Below are 16,725 nucleotides of genomic sequence, written 5' to 3'. Positions count from 1 at the left end.
ATTAATCAAGTTATAGCTAAGTTGAGTTGTGAGGCTTAATTTTCCTACTTGAGGGCTATTATTTGAGTTGCTCCATGCAATAATGTTTAAGTAACTGCTTCAGTGTTTGATTGTCTGGGGAACTTTTGTTTAAATAAGTAGCTGAATTAAAGGCACCTTGTAGTAATTTACCCACAATGCTTTTTAAAAGAATATTTTCTACCAGAATGCACAATTTCACACTTTCCCACGTTGTACTTCATTGCCAGATCTTTGTCCATGCACTTAACCTACCTTTGTAATATTCTTATGTCCTCGTTACTAGTCACTTCCTACTTATCTTTGTGTCATTCAGATTCTTTTGATGGGAAACAGTTACAGAGAATAGACTGGCAGAGAAAAGCACAATCGTGAAATGGGAAAATGAGTTAGTATGGAGGAATAAAGGGCCTTGAATTTGCTTCAGTAGCACCAGGTTGGTGCAGGACCTGGATCAATTGAAGCACAGCTCATGATCATTGCAGAGACTCTTCGAGGGCCGCAAGTGGAGCTGATGGAGGTCAGAGCAAGGAGGGGTAATCATGCCATCCTCCGCTAAAGAGGGTGCTGACACCTCCTGTCCAGTGGACACATTGGTGAGTGAAAATATGGTGCCAAGTGCCAGTGGGACCATACCTGGGTTGTGGGCATGTGAGGTGAAAAGGCTATGAAGGAATTGAAATGCATGAACAGACATGGTCACACCCTCCTCCTGACACAAACAGCATAGCTCAGTGTTTAATTAAACAATGATTTATTGTTGTTCTGATACAGTTATAAGGAATTATACAGCATCACAGCAGAGGAATGACATGAAAATGAAGCACTATGAAAAAAAACCACCAGCCCTGCTTGTGGCCACGCATGGCTACATCAAAGTGACAGCCCGACTATACGCTTGGATGTCCACTGAACCCAGAAATAGTGCACCTCCACAATGCACAAAGCCAAGAATTGTCTTCTCATTGGGGTCAGGGGTAATGGGAAGGTAGTACAGTGTGTCTGTTGCCACTGCAAGATCATGAGTATCCCCACCCACTTACACACGCACGCACACACACACTCATACACACACACCCTCACTGCAGATGGAGGGGAGCTGTAAATGGCCAAGCGGGAGAACCAGAAAACATGTTGGAAATCTGCAAATTCCAGTCAAGTCCATGCCAACGCAAGATCCTCAAGCGAAAAGTGAAGGGGCTGCAGATTATGGGAGGGTATGTGGAAGGGTCCCGGGTCAATTCAAGGCCAATGGCAGGCCAACCCATCAACGGTCATCAATGTAAGTGGGCCCACTTCTGACACGCGAATTGCGAGGACTGAAACAGCTCTCACTGGCTAGCTGATAACTTTGCTTTTGTCATCATGACTGTGGCAGGAATGAAGCTTGTGGTTGCAAGGCATTGACAAATCATTTCAGGGTCACAATAAGCAAACCCTCATGAGAGCACTGCGTAGGAAGAGGGATGTACACCACCAGCTCAAAGTCCTCGCAGCTTGCTCAGTTACAAGTTGGGGGGGGGGGGGGGGGGGGGGGGGGAAGGTGGAATCTTGCGGTACCCACTGTCTCCACAGTGTCCTCTCCATTGCCATGTACAATTGGAAGAAAAAGGGAAAGCATTTAGAACAGGGAGTCATTTCCATAGTGCTTAGACCTCCAAAAGCAAGAGCTGAATTAGGTGAATCGTGTGTTCACATTGAAATCTCTCTCTCTGTTTATTCAAAGCTGTTACAATAAGAATATGTTTTTGTCCGTGTCAGAGAACCGACTTTGTACACGTGGAGTGAGGGCCTGCACAAACCAGGCTGACGGGAACCTTTCACGGTAAACCTCTGATCACACTGTTCTCTCGATAGTGGTACAGGCTGGTGGAATCCAGTTTCCCACAGTGTTTAATCGCTTCGGCAAAAAGTTTTGCCACCTGAAAAGGTAAGAAGAAGAAATCAATAGCATTTACAAATAAAATGCTGAGACCCGGTCAACAAGTTCCCTCCGCTAACTGAAGACAACTTCCCAAAAAGGGCCAAATGGCCTGTTCCCACACTGTAGGGCTTCTATTATTCTTAAAAAAAAAGGAGAGAGTGGGAGAGCAGTGGATGCCCTTTTGGGATTCGTCATTGGACCAGGTGCAGTAGCCTTGGAATTAGTGCTGGGTTCTGTCAACAAGCCAACAACATTCATACATAAACAACCCTGTCCGCTACACTGCGATAGGCGAAACATAGCCAGGAGGGATGGGTAAGAAGCCGTATGGACAATAGCTTACAACAGCTCAAAAGTGGAGACTCTGGTCTAAGTAGTATTGATGAGCTCTCCCGAGGCTCTGCAGGACACAGGTTTAAATCCTGCACAGGAGCTGGTGGAATTAGAATTCAATTCATTAGCTTCAAATTGAAAGTTGGGATCAGTAATGGTAACCATGACAATGATCATCAATTTAAAAAACAAACAAAAGCCACATCTGCTCCTTGTTTTTGTGGTTTCTTTGGCTTACAAACGAGGAGGAGTGTACAAATCCAGAATGTTGCTTCCAGTTCTGGGAAGATCTTTGGAAGAAGATCAGAGGGTGCAGAATCAATTCAACAGATTCACAACAGGCAAGAGGAGGCTGGTTTTACAGAGAGACCAGCAAAGCTACAAACATTCATGTTACAGCACAGATTTAATTGGAGGGTTTCAGAACAAGGCCATTTCTCCCAATGTATCCTGTTTACACAATGAGCAGAATCACTCACTGATGGGGACAGATTTAAACCACTGGGTCCAGAAGCGAAATGAGGATTGTTTGACACTTCGAGTTCGTCGGATCTGAAATTCTCTGCTCGGTAAGTAAACCGGAAGATTGCTCCACAGAGGCTTCCAAACAAGAAACTGAAAATGGGGATAGAATGAACAGCAAAGTTCTTTCAAAGAGTTAGTACAGGTTAGAAAGGCTCCTTCTGTGGCCTCTTTCTGTGCTGTGTGGGAGTGAAAGAAACAGCCCAGCAACCTCCTGGCTGTAGATGTGATTCCAGAGTGGTCTGTGGCCTCCGGTGCCAGGATTAAGGATTATGCTGACAGAAGAGGGTGAACAGCGAGTGTGCCTTGTGGAAATTGGAACCAACAACACGGGACGAAGAGGAATGTGGTCCTGGAGTCAGAATTGAGAGAGCTAGGTATGAAATGGGTAAGAAAAAGCTCAGGAATGATAATCTCCAGATATCTCTGAGTATCATGCACAAATGAGTTTAGGAAGATAAGATGGTGCAAAAGTGGATGGAAAGATAATAGTGGAGGAAGGGAGTTAGATTCCTGGGACATTGTGACCACACAATTTTATTCTATGGTAATTTAGTTACTTAGCTCCTTGCGCAAACAGTGGAGATGATGGGTGGAGAGAGAGCTGTTCGCCTGGAAAAGGAGAGGATGGGACAAATTTTAGCCACATTAGAGCTGCCTCATTTATTAAAACCAATTTCAGATCTCAGTGTATGACCAAGGAATTCTGAAGGAGATTCTGAATCTCTGCCCTCCACTCACTGTCAATGTTCCAGCTTTAAGTCTTATTAAGCCACTGACATTTTGTGGCCAGTGAGCATCTCGTCAGGATTTCTGATGGGAGCAAAGTTAAGAGGTACAGTCATTATTATTACCTGAAAATTGGTGATAAGAGGTACAGCATGATCAATGGCCATTCTGCGGATCAGGTAGTTCTCCCTCATAAAGCGGGTGTTATTGTTGGGCAGGTTTATCACCAGGTCAATGGCTCCATCATGGATTAATCTGAAAAGACAGTCACACACGTTACGGTGCAAAAGGAGGCTGTTCAGCTCATCCTGTCTGCATTAGCTCTCTGAGCACTTGGTGCCATCCTACACTTTTTTCCTCCACAACCCCGCACATTGTTCCTATTTAAATAAAAATTCATTCCGCTCTCAAATGAACCCGTCTCCACTACACTTTGAGACACTGCATTCCTTCCTGGAACCATTCGGATTGTGAAAAAGATTTTCTTGCATTATACTTGCTTCTTTTGCAAATCATTTTGTATTTGTATCCTCTGATTCTTGATCCTCTTACAAGTGGTAGAAGCTTTGGCTGTGTTGTTGAGTAAAGCCAGAGTACAGGAAAGCATCAAAGAACTGGCGGCACGGTGGCATAATGGTTAGCACTGCTGCCTCACAGCACCACAGTCCCAGGTTCGATTCCCACCTTGAATGTCTGTGTGGAGTTCGCACGTTGTCAGCATATCTGTATAGGTTTGTTGCTCCGGTTTCCTCGGATTGTCTAAAGATGTGCAGGTTAGGGGGATTGGCCATGCCAAATTGCTCCGTCATGTCCTAGAATTATTGCTTAGCCGCAATAAATGCAGGATTATGTGGATAAGGGTGGAGGGGTAGGTCCGGATGGGATGCTCTTTGATGGTTGGTGCAGACTTGATGGGCTGAATAGCCTCCTTCTGCACTGTCAGGATGCTTTGAACAGGTCATGAGGAAAAATTGGGGAAATTGGAATTAACCTCAAGAATGTATCTGGCGAGAGTGAACAAGACACAATAAAGGGAAGTGTAGAGGTAGTGCAGGGAATTGGAGTACATGTAGCAGGACAACTAGATGAGTCGGTCAAGGAGGTGGACTTTATATTTCTCTCTCGGACCTGTTGTAGTGCTCCAGCAAACTCAGTACAAGCTAGAAGAACAGCATTGCATCGTTCTCTGGGGTCCCGGCAACATTCAAGATTCAACATGGAGTCCAATAATTTTACAGTGTGAACACCACCTACTATGTTCTTTATCCGCCTCTGTACCTCTATCACATGGACTGCTTTCATCACAATCAAACCATTTTCACCCACTAATGGTCTCTATTATCAGCTTTTCTTTTCCCTGGCTTAACATCCCTTGTCTGTCTTCTGTCTCTTTCTCTCCCCCCTCCACTCTGGGCTCCACCTCCACCCACTTATTTACTACTTTACCTGTGCAGCAATTTCTGTTTTAACATCCCTTTATTTATCGAGATTTGAAATATCAGGCAAGGAGGCTATGCTAGAATTGATTAAGATTTGGAGATGCCGGTGTTGGACCGGGGTGTACAAAGTTAAAAAGCACACAACACCAGGTTATAGCCCAACAGGTTTAATTGGAAGCACTAGCTTTCGGAGCGCCGCTCCTTCAACCACCTGAAGGAGCGACGCTCTGAAAGCTAGTGCTTCCAATTAAACCTGTTGGACTATAACCTGGTGTTGTGTGATTTTTAGAATTGACTAAAGCAGCCATAATACTGCAGATAGTTCTATTCATACTGGAAGGATATGCTTGCACTAGAATTCCAGGGGAATTGATGTGGGAAGACAATGTCTATACCCTCGTGAGGGAACATGAGCAGGTTTTACAAAACACAAGGTGTGGTAAGAGAGGGGAGCCTCTGGAACCCCACAGACTATGATCCCAGCTCCAGCTTCTTCAGAACATGGGCACCAGCCATTCTTAGAGTAAAGTTATAATTCAGTTTTATTCCACAGTTTATAAAAGGACATTACCAGAACTGAAGGATTTGAGGAAATATGGGGATGCTTGCTTTAACCAGGAAAGTATGTCAAAATAAAAATCACAAATATATGTTAAGGTTTGAATGGAGTACAAATCCAATGGGTGACCCTCGACAAAAGCTGAGTGTACAGAGAATCCCCAACAACCATGGCAGGCACTCACTTGGTAAAAGAGGGAGCTGATGAACTGTGATCCTCTGCATCAGGCCATGAGACGGGGGCAGTGGGTACATCATTGGCATTTAACCAGGCAGCCGTCCCTTCTGTGGCATAGAGCTTCAATGAAACAAACAACAGGTTTCACATCAAACATAAGCCATGTCATCCTTCACCACACTGACGGCCAGCGATTTTACAGGTTTTCAGGGACCTCCAGATTAAAGGTTTTCTGAAAACCCACAAGAGAACACTGAACGACTCGTGAATCCCCGGTGACAGTGGTACAGACATAGGGAATCACTCGATCATGGAGAAACACAATGGTGCATCAGGGCCAGCTTCAGAAGGGCAGAGGGAGGTGAAAGCTTAAATCAGTAAATAATAGACTTCTCGTGCAATTATTGCATATGGTATGAGGTCATGGTACGGGGCAGGGAAACACAATATGGGGCACAGTACAGCGCAAAGACACAGTATGGGGCGGGGTCACAATACGGGGCAGGACACAGCTCTGAAGAGGCTCTCTTGTAATGTGTAGCTGTTCTGGCACACAGCTGTAATCTGCTTCACCCCCCCACCCCAACACACGGCCTCAACACACCCAAGATCAAACTGTCAGCGCAACATTTACTCAGAGTCATACAGCACAGAAACACGCCTTTCATATCTATGCCAAGCAACAAACACCAAACTACATTAATCCCATTCTCCTGCACTTGATCCATAACTTAGTTTCCCCTGGCATTTTACATGTCCGCCCAGATGCTTCTTAAATGTTGCAGTAGTTCCTGCCTCTCGGGCAGCAACATTCCATATATCTACCACTCTGGGTGAAAAAACTCATTTCAGATTTCCTCTAAATGTGCAAAACAGCTAGTGGATAGCATTCATAAACCCTATCTCCCTGATTTTGGGAATGTGTGGAGGTGAAAAGGAAGTCCTTCCAGAGAGAGGTTTGGAGGAGGACACTGAAAGCCTACTAGCTCAGACTACGAGTCTTTGAAATCCCAGTTAGATAGGAAATGTTGCCTTTAAAATCTCCAATTGAGGCTGCCAATATCTCTCAAGCTGCAGAGGACAGCAGAGGAATGGACAGTTGTACTGGGAGCCTGATGTTTCTCTGTGATGGTGCTACAGAGCAATGCCAGGGTCTTGGTGCAGGCTTCAGTGAACAGAGTGGTCACAGACATTGTGTCACTGAAAATGCTAAAGTCACTGTCAGAGATATCATTCCTTTCCCCGCTGTAATAGGGAACACTACACTGGTGTTCATGCGTTTTAACCAAGATGTGGAGACCTACCTTGTATCCCTGTTCATGAAGCTGTTGTGCAGTGTCAAGAAACTTTGATCGAAAAGAGCTCTGTGAAAACAATTAACAGAAAGAAAGGACCTCAGTATAGACCAAAAAAAGTAACACCACATGTTTCTAACAGTCATCTCTGCAAGTCAGGATCAGATATAAACGTCTCTGCAGGCTCAATACCTGACAGTGTTTATTTTGTGTAGTTTACTATCAAAGGGACTGAGTACCCCGGATCAGAACAAACCAAAGCTCCTCTGAAATTGTTCAGATTCATTTGAAGTAAATTCCAACCACAACAGCTGCACAGCAACATCAACTGGAAAAGGAGAGAGTCAGAATACAACACAAAAAACAGACCCTTCAGCTCAACTCACCCACGTCAATCAGGTTTTCTAAACTGATCTAGTTCCATTTTCCTGTGTTTAGCTGATATGCTAAACCTGTCCTTTCCATGTACCTGTCCAAATGTCTTTTAAATGTTGTAATTGTACCCACCTCTACCACTTCCTCTGGTAGCTAGTTAATATAAACACCACCCTCTGTGTGAAAAAAGTTGCCCCTCAGGTCCCTTTTAAATCTTCATCCTCTCAGCTTAAACCCATGCCTTCTAGTTCTGCCCTCCCCATCCTGGGGAAAAGACCTTGGCTATTCACCTTATCTATGCCCCTCGCGATTTTATAAACATCTGTAAGGTCACCCCTCTGCCTCCTATATTCCAGGGAGAGAAGTCCCAGCCTATCTAGCCTCTTGTTACAACTCAAACTCTCTATTCTCAGCAGCAACCTGGCAAATCTTTCTTTGCACCATTTCCAGTTAACTAACATCCTTCTTTTCGCAGGGCGACCAGAATCGCACATAGTTCTCAAAGTGCAACCTCACCAATGCCTTGTACGGCTGTAACATGATGCCCCAACCGCTGTATAACAAAAGGTCACAGTATCATACCACTGATGATATTGAACAAACCTAGATTGGTATAAAGTCTTTCAACTTTTAAAATGGGTTGCAGGTTTAGATTCATTAATATGTAAATCCCAGAACTTCTTTCAAGTCACATTCCCAAGATAACTGAAGGTTTTATTAAAAAGCAAAAGGTGACATCTCAATTCAGACACCATATTAAAGGTGTTGTGTTGCTGCGTCAACATAGTCTTACCAGACCCTAGGGGATGCTCTCTTATTAGAGAGAAGCGACTAATGGTGATTTGACCCGAGGGCCACCAGATCTCAGGCGATGGAACGTCCTTCATGGTAATGTCAAACCAGTGATGGGAATTGAACCCACGCTGTTGGTATCTCACTGCTCTGCTAACTAAATGATCCAGCCAACGGAGCTAAACCGATTCACATTAAAGACAGGAGGTTAAAGTCTGTATGTATTCCAATCTTGAGTCAGACAAGTTAAGTTTCCAAGTAGGAATTTATAAAGTGTCACATGGATTACAAAAAATATTGACTGCCTACAGATTATGTGTTTTTTTGAACAAAATGGAACGTATCTGCAAATACAATTCTGCAAATGCAAATTCACCCCAAAGACTTATATGTGTGTGCATGGGAGGGTGACAGAGAGAGTACGTGTAGGAGAGAGGTGTAGAATGTCATTGTGTGTCTACGTGTACATGCGTGTGTGCATGCTTGATACAGTGAGTGTGATGGAGTATGTGCCTGCCAGACGGTGCGCGCGTGGGGGGTATCTGTGTGCCTGAGAGTGAGCACGTGAATAAGAGAGGATTTGTGTAAGTGTGAGAGTATGTAAGAGTGCGCGAGTGAGTGCGCATGTGAGTGAGTGAGTGCACGTGTGAGAGAGTGAGAGAGAGTGAGTGAGTATGAGTATAGTGTACTGGGGTCACCTATAGTGTGACATGAACCAAGGTCCTGGTTGAGACCATTTTGAGGCGAACTTGGCTATCAGCCTCTGCTCAGCCAATCTGCATTAGAACATAGAACATAGAACAATACAGCACAGAACAGGCCCTTCGGCCCACGATGTTGTGCCGAACTTCTAACCTAGATTAAGCACCCATCCATGTACCTATCCAAATGCCGCTTAAAGGTCGCCAATGATTCTGACTCTACCACTCCCACGGGCAGCGCATTCCATGCCCCCACCACTCTCTGGGTAAAGAACCCACCCCTGACATCTCCCCTATACCTTCCACCCTTCACCTTAAATTTATGTCCCCTTGTAACACTCTGTTGTACCCGGGGAAAAAGTTTCTGACTGTCTACTCTATCTATTCCTCGGATCATCTTATAAACCTCTATCAAGTCACCCCTCATCCTTCGCCGTTCCAACGAGAAAAGGCCGAAAACTCTCAACCTATCCTCGTACGACCTACTCTCAATTCCAGGCAACATCCTGGTAAATCTTCTCTGCACCCTCTCCAAAGCTTCCACATCTTTCCTAAATTGAGGCGACCAGAACTGCACACAGTACTCCAACTGTGGCCTAACCAAAGTCCTGTACAGCTGCAACATCACTCACGACTCTTGAATTCAATCCCTCTGCTAATGAACGATAATACTCCATAGGCCTTCTTACAAACTCTATCCACCTGAGTGGCAACCTTCAAAGATCTATGTACATAGACCCCAAGTTCCCTCTGTTCCTCCACCTGACTAAGAACCCTACCATTAACCCTGTATTCCGCATTCTTATTTGTTCTTCCAAAATGGACAACCTCACACTTGGCAGGGTTGAACTCCATCTGCCACTCCTCAGCCCAGCTCTGCATCATATCTAAGTCCCTCTGCAGCCGACAACAGTCCTCCTCACTGTCCACAACTCCACCTATCTTCGTATCATCTGCAAATTTACTGACCCACCCTTCGACTCCCTCATCTAAGTCATTAATAAAAATTACAAACAGCAGAGGACCCAGAACTGAACCCTGCGGAACTCCACTTGTAACTGGGCTCCAGGCTGAATATTTACCATCTACCACCACTCTCTGCCTTCGACCGGTTAGCCAGTTTTCTATCCAATTGGCCAAATTTCCCTCTATCCCATGCCTCCTGACTTTCCGCATAAGCCTACCATGGGGAACCTTATCAAATGCCTTACTAAAATCCATGTACACTACATCCACTGCTCTACCCTCATCCACATGCTTGGTCACCTCCTCGAAGAATTCAATAAGACTTGTAAGGCAAGACCTACCCTTCACAAATCCGTGCTGGCTGTCCCTAATCAAGCAGTGTCTTTCCAGATACTCATAAATCCTATCCCTCAGTACCCTTTCCATTACTTTGCCTACCACAGAAGTAAGACTAACTGGCCTGTAATTCCCGGGGTTATCCCTATTCCCTTTTTTGAACAGGGGCACAACATTCGCTACTCTCCAGTCCCCTGGTACCACCCCAGTTGCCAGTGAAGACGAGAAGATCATTGCCAACGGTACTGCAATTTCCTCTCTTGCTTCCCACATAATCCTAGGATATATCCCGTCAGGCCCGGGGGACTTGTCTATCCTCAAGTTGTTCAAAATGTCCAACACATCTTCCTTCCTAACAGGTATCTCTTCTAGCTTATCAGTCCGTTTCACACTCTCCTCTTCAACAATACGGTCCCTCTCGTTCATAAATACTGAAGAGAAGTACTTGTTCAAGACCTCTCCTATCTCTTCCGACTCAATACACAGTCTCCCACTACTGTCCTTGATCGGACCTACCCTCGTTCTCGTCATTCTCAGGTTTCTCACATACGCATAGAATGCCTTGGGGTTATCCTTGATCCTATCCGCCAAGGATTTTTCATGCCCTCTCTTAGCTCTCCTAATCCCTTTCTTCAGGTCCCTTCTGGCTATCCTGTATCCCTCCACTGCTCTGTCTGAACCCTGTTTCCTCAACCTTATGTAAGCCATTTTTGCGAATCCTGAAGTCTGCCTTGGAGGATGGTCACCTGAAAATCCGAGGCCGAATGGTCCCGACCACTGAAGTGTTCCCAGACTGGGAGGGAACATGCCTGTCTGACAATTGTTGTGCAAACTTGTATTTGCAGATACATTCCATTTTGTTCAAAGAGCACACAATCTGCAGGCAGTAACCCATGTGACATTTCATAAATTCCTACTTTGGAAATAGAACCATTCTGACTCAAGACTGGAATACATCCAGATTCTCACCTCACACCTTTAATGCATCATCTGAGCTGAGATAGTGTCATAGAGATGTACAGCACGGAAACAGACCCTTCGATCCAACCCGTCCATGCCGACCAGATATCCCAACCTAATCTAGTCCCTCCTGCAAGTACCCGGCCCATATCCCTCCAAACCCTTCCTATTCATATACCCATCCAAATTGATCTTAAATGCTGCAACTGTACCAGCCTCCACCACTTCCTCTGGCAGTTCATTCCATACACGGACCACCCTCTGCGTGAAAAGGTTTCCCCTTAGGTCTCTTTTATATCTTTCCCCACTCACCCTAAACCTATGCCCTCTAGTTCTAGACTCCCCAGTCCCTGGGAAAATACCTTGTCTATTTACCCTATTCATGCCCTTCATGATTTTGTAAACGTCTATAAGGTCACCCCTCAGACTCCGACACTCCAGGGAAAACAGCCCCAGCCTGTTCAGTCTTCCTGTAGCTCAAATACTCCAACCCTGGCAATATCTTTGTAAATCTTGTCTGAACCCTTTCAAGTTTCACAACATCCTTCCAATAGGAAGGAGACCAGAATGGCATGCAATATTCCCAAAAGTGGCCTAACCAATGTCCTGTACAGCTGCAACATGACATTCTAACTCCTGAACTCAATACTCTGACCAATAAAGGAAAGCATACCAAACACCTTCTTCACTATCCTATCTACCTGCGACTCAACTTTCAAGGAGCTATGAACCTGCACTGCAAGGTCTCTTTGTTCAGCAACATTCCCTAGACCCTTACCACTAAGTGTAGAAGTCCTGCTAAGATTTGCTTTCCCAAAATGCAGCACCTTGCATTTATCTGAATTAAACTCCATCTACCACTCCTCAGCCCATTGGCCCATCTGATTAAGATGACAGTGGGATCTTAATCAGATGGTCCATTACACCTCCAATTTTGGTTTCATTTGCAAACTTACTAACTATATCTCTTATGCTAACATCCAAATCATTTATATAAGTGACAAAAAGTAGTGAACCCAGCACCGATCCTTGTGGCACTCCACTGGTCATAGGCCTCCAGTCTGAAAAACAACCCTCCACCATCACCCTCTGCCTTCTACCTCCAAATGGCTAGTTCTCCCTGTATTTCATGAGATCTAACCTTGCTAACCAGTTTCCCTTGGGGAACCTTGTTTAACGCCTTACTGAAGTCCATATACATCACGTCCACCGTTCTGCCCTCATCAATCCTCTTTGTTACTTCTTAAAAAAAAAACTCAAACCACTTCTGAGACATGATTGACTATCCCTAATCAGTCCTTGCCTTTCCAAGTACATGTACATCCTGTCCCTCAGGATTCCCTCCAACAACATGCCCACCACCCGTGTCAAACTCATAGGTCTATAGTTCCTTGGCTTGTCCTGACCACCTTTCTTAAATAATGGCATCAGTTTCCTGGTACCTCACCTGTGACTATCGGTGATACAAATATCTCAGTTAGAGGCCCCAGCTATCACTTCCCCAGCTTCCCACAGAGTTCCAGGGTACACCTGATCAGGTCCTGGGGGTTTATGCACCTTTATGAGTTTCAAGACATCCAGCACCACCTCCTCTGTAATAAGGACATTTTTCAAGATGTCACCATCTATTTCCCTACATTCTATATCTTCCATATCCTTCTCCACAGTAAACACTGATGCAAAATACTCATTTAGTATGTTCCCTATCTCCTGCAACTCCACACAAAGGCCGCCTTGCTGATCTTTGAGGGGTCTTATTCTCTCCCTCGTTACCCTTTTGCCCTTAATGTATTTGTAAAAACCCTTTGGATTCTCCTTAACCCTATGTGCCAAAGCTATCTCATGTCCCCTTTTTGCCCTCCTGATTTCCTTAAGTATACTCCTACTGCCTTTGTACTCGAAGGATTCACTCAATCTCTGCTGTCTATACCTGACATGTACTTCCTTCTTTTTCTTAACCAAAACCTCAATTTTTCTAGTCATCCAGCATTCCCTTCACCTACCAGCCTTTCCTTTCACCCTAACAGGAATATCCTGTCTCCAGACTCTCGCTATCTCATAATGATGTCACTTTTAAAAATAAAACCTCAAGTTACCTCAGGAATGTGACATATTAATGAATTGAAACCTGCAACCCATTTTAAACGATGAAAGGCTTATCTAGGTTTGTTCAATATATTGCATTAGTTGTAAGGCACTAGCTACCTGATGAAGGAGCAGTACTCCGAAAGCTTGTACTTCCAAATAAACCTGTTGTATTATAACCTGGCGTTCTGTGATTTCTCTTAAAACTTTGTCCACCTGCACCTCAAGTTCTCACTGTTCGCCAAGTCTCCAGGGCCCTGTCACTGATTGTGTTAAGTCCTGCCCTGGTTTGTCTTACCAAAATGCAATGGCTATTTATCCAAATTAAAATCCATCTGGCATTCCTTGGCCCAGTGGCCCAGTTGATCAAGATCCCGTTGTACTCTTAGATAACTTCTTTCACTGCCCATCATACCAATTTTAGTGTCATCAGCAAACCTACCAACCAAGCTTCCTGTATTCTCAGCCAAATCATTTATATAAATGATGAACAACAGTGGACCCAGCATCAATCCTGGTGACACACTGCTGGTCACAGGCCTCCAGACTGAACCCTCTACCACCACCACCCTCTGTCTCTTACCATCAAGCCAATATTTATCCAATTGGCTAGCTCTCCCTGGATTCCATATAATCCAACTCATTTAACAAAATCTTATTTTTTGTATTAATAGATTTAGATAAAGAATAAGACCCATAAACAGACTGATCGGTCCTGCAGGCTGTAATGGACAGTCCACCATGGAGCAAGCTGTAATGGTCAGTCCACCATGGGGCACCCTGTAATGGTCAGTCCACCATGGGGCACCCTGTAATGGTCAGTTCACTACGGATTGTCATCTTTAATGTGGCACATTATTTCATCAGAAGCAGTGGCCACACAAAGGAAGAGGGCATTTTCTAGGAAGTACAGCTAGTGGTTAGAACCTGCAGGTGTGATCTCGAAGGTGGAGAGGCTGTGGCACTGTAACTACCTCATAGTTCTGACTGGCCTGGAGACTCTCCTGATCTCCTCACTTGCCATAGGTGAACTGTCCAGATGTATCAGTTGCCAATTAATTCATTTGTCCCTGCTATAACCAGATCTTCTAAGTTTACTGTGTTTATCAGCTCTACCCATACAGATTTCACTTCACCAGAGTTAACACCCTTCCTCACTATTGTGCTAATTTACTCTTTAACCAGAAACACTACCCCACCTCGTTTCCTTATTTCCTTCCTAAAAAAAAACTCCCTAGATATTCAGTCCCCATCCCTGATCACGCTGCAGCAATGTCCCTGTAATTTCAATTAATCATACCCATATGAAATTATTAGCCTGATTAATTCATCCATCTTAATGCTTAATGTTCTTAGTCCCATTCCAATTATTTTGCCCTGGTTTCATTCTTGCCCTTGAAGTCTCTGCCCATCATTTTCCTGTTTTCTATTGTAATCTGTTTTTGCTCTAATTTCTCTCTTTTCTGCCTCCCCGTACATGTTGCCATTTTAGCTTAAATCCTCCCCAACTCTATTAGCTGGGTCCCTGGCGCTGTGAGGCAGCAGTGCTAACCAATGGGCCACCGTACTGTCCCTACAATTGAATCCCCTGCAACTATTCCACATTCAGACTTCCTCCTTCTCTCCTGTGGAGCAAAGCCACTGTGGTCCAATGAACTTGGCTGCTGCTACTTTCCTCCGAGAGGCCATTCCCCTCACCCATATCCAAAGCGGAGTCTGTTTTGCAGGGGAATGGTCACAGGAGGTTCCTGCTCTGCCAGCCTAGTCTTCTTGTTCTGTCATCCATTCTCTCCCTGCCTGGGGAGTGACCACCTCCCTGTATGTGCTATCCATGGCACAGTGCTCTCAGGCATTTGAGAGTCAGTCACACCACACCCACACCACCCCCTTCACATACATAGATTGGTGGCAGTCAGGGCCTGCTCAGGAGAGAGGAGGCCTGCTCTCGGAGTTCTGATTAGAAGCACACACCGTGTGAACATCGCTCTCGGGGAGGTTGCCTCTTGTTGCCAAACGGTACCTGAATTCCAATGAGAATCCCTTTCTGAGGTAATTTGAAGCCTGTGGACAGGATCGCCTTCAGGAATGCAGAGTAAATATTGGGTCCAAAGCAAGCAACCTGTTAAACAGAAACAGGAAAGATTCAACATGCTCACATTTCCCAGAGACTTCGGGGAAATTTGGTTAAGTGAAAAAAAAGTCTTATCTTGGGGGTCAAAGTTGCGGGTTCAATTGTTACAATGCAGAAGGAGGCCATTCAGCCCATCGCGCATGCATCAGCTCTCTGAATGAGCATTCAGAGACTTTGTCCCTGAAGCATTCTTCCTTTCAAAATACCCACCAAATTTGTTTTTGGATGCCATGCTTATCAGCAGCACATTCCAGAACCTTGGCATTCACTAGTGAAAAGGTTTCACCTGAAAGAAGCCTTGGCTGACATTCTAGTGCAGCACGTGAATGATGGCTATAGCGGCCTGGCAGTCTGCTCTTTTAGACACTGGGCTAGATCAAGGCACTGTCCTCTGCTCAGCCTAACGTGGGAGATACAATGGAACTAATGCACAGACAAGCTAGGGAGCTATCGCCTGTGTCCCAACTAATATTGATCCCTCAATCACAATCACTGAGACCAGACAACCAGTTGCAGGGGTTTTTTGGATCTTGCCTGCTCAGCTTCACACACAGCAGGAGTTGCATTTTCTTTCCAACTTCAATCAGTGAGAAATTGCTTTGAATTATGGGAGAAACCTCTGCAGCTCTTTCCCCCTACCAGCAATACACAATTAACAGTCAGGATGTCCCTCTGTGTAATGACTCCCTGGTCAGCAAGCTAAAGGAGATAAACAAAATGTTACAGGTACCTCTCCAGTCGATGCCATCTCACAGCGTAGAATTGGGTCTGCGTCCCTGAGTCGTGGCCAAGAAAACATGGGCGCCTGCAAGTGACCAAATGAAGCTGAAAATAGCTGCATTTACCGAGTTTGAAAACAGTACACTAGTGGATTTTAATGCAGCACAGACACTGATGGTTTCACTGTTACTGAACAGCGCCCACTGCAGGTGAAACCTGAACTCACCATGTTCATTTTCCCAACCTCTGCCCACAATCTTAGTGGAATGGCCTCAGATACATCGACTTCATGAGCAAATGACAACAGTATCACCGGATCGTTAATCCAGATACTCGAGTAATGTTCTGGGGAGCCGGGTTCAAGAACTACCAAGGCAGACAGTGGAATTTGACTTCAATGAAAGTCTGGAATTAAGAGTCCATTGATGCCCATGAATCTGTTGTCAACTGCTGGAAAACTCACCTGCTTTTCTGACATCCTTAAGGCAAGGAAGTTGCCATTCCTCCCTACATATGACTCCAGAACCACAGAAATGTGTTCACTCTTATGGGTAATTAGGGATGGACAATAAATGTGGGCCGAGCCAACAATGGTCTCATCCCATGAATGAATAAAAATAACTTTAAATTTCAAACGTTACTCATTTTAATTTTGCTCTGAAT

The 16,725-nt window shown here is 44.8% G+C and overlaps 1 protein-coding gene across 1 annotated transcript in view; it reads right to left on the bottom strand.

The window, feature by feature from the left end:
* Window positions 1–755: 755 nt before the first annotated feature.
* The window catches only part of cps1 (carbamoyl-phosphate synthase 1, mitochondrial), a 191,791-nt gene continuing 175,821 nt past the window's right edge, over window positions 756–16,725 (bottom strand). The window contains exons 33-38 of the mRNA XM_072578736.1: window positions 16,073–16,147; window positions 15,232–15,330; window positions 7,006–7,065; window positions 5,709–5,821; window positions 3,652–3,781; window positions 756–1,940 (exon numbers count right to left, since the gene is read on the bottom strand). Of these exons, the coding sequence (XP_072434837.1) occupies window positions 1,839–1,940; window positions 3,652–3,781; window positions 5,709–5,821; window positions 7,006–7,065; window positions 15,232–15,330; window positions 16,073–16,147 (579 nt within the window). The 3' untranslated portion in view covers window positions 756–1,838. The remainder of the gene's footprint in view (window positions 1,941–3,651; window positions 3,782–5,708; window positions 5,822–7,005; window positions 7,066–15,231; window positions 15,331–16,072; window positions 16,148–16,725) is intronic.

This window comes from Chiloscyllium punctatum, chromosome 10 (genome assembly GCF_047496795.1).
Source record: "Chiloscyllium punctatum isolate Juve2018m chromosome 10, sChiPun1.3, whole genome shotgun sequence".
Lineage (NCBI taxonomy): Eukaryota > Metazoa > Chordata > Chondrichthyes > Orectolobiformes > Hemiscylliidae > Chiloscyllium > Chiloscyllium punctatum.
Note: the sequence above shows the minus strand (reverse complement) of the source record. Positions and strands in the feature narration are given on the sequence as shown.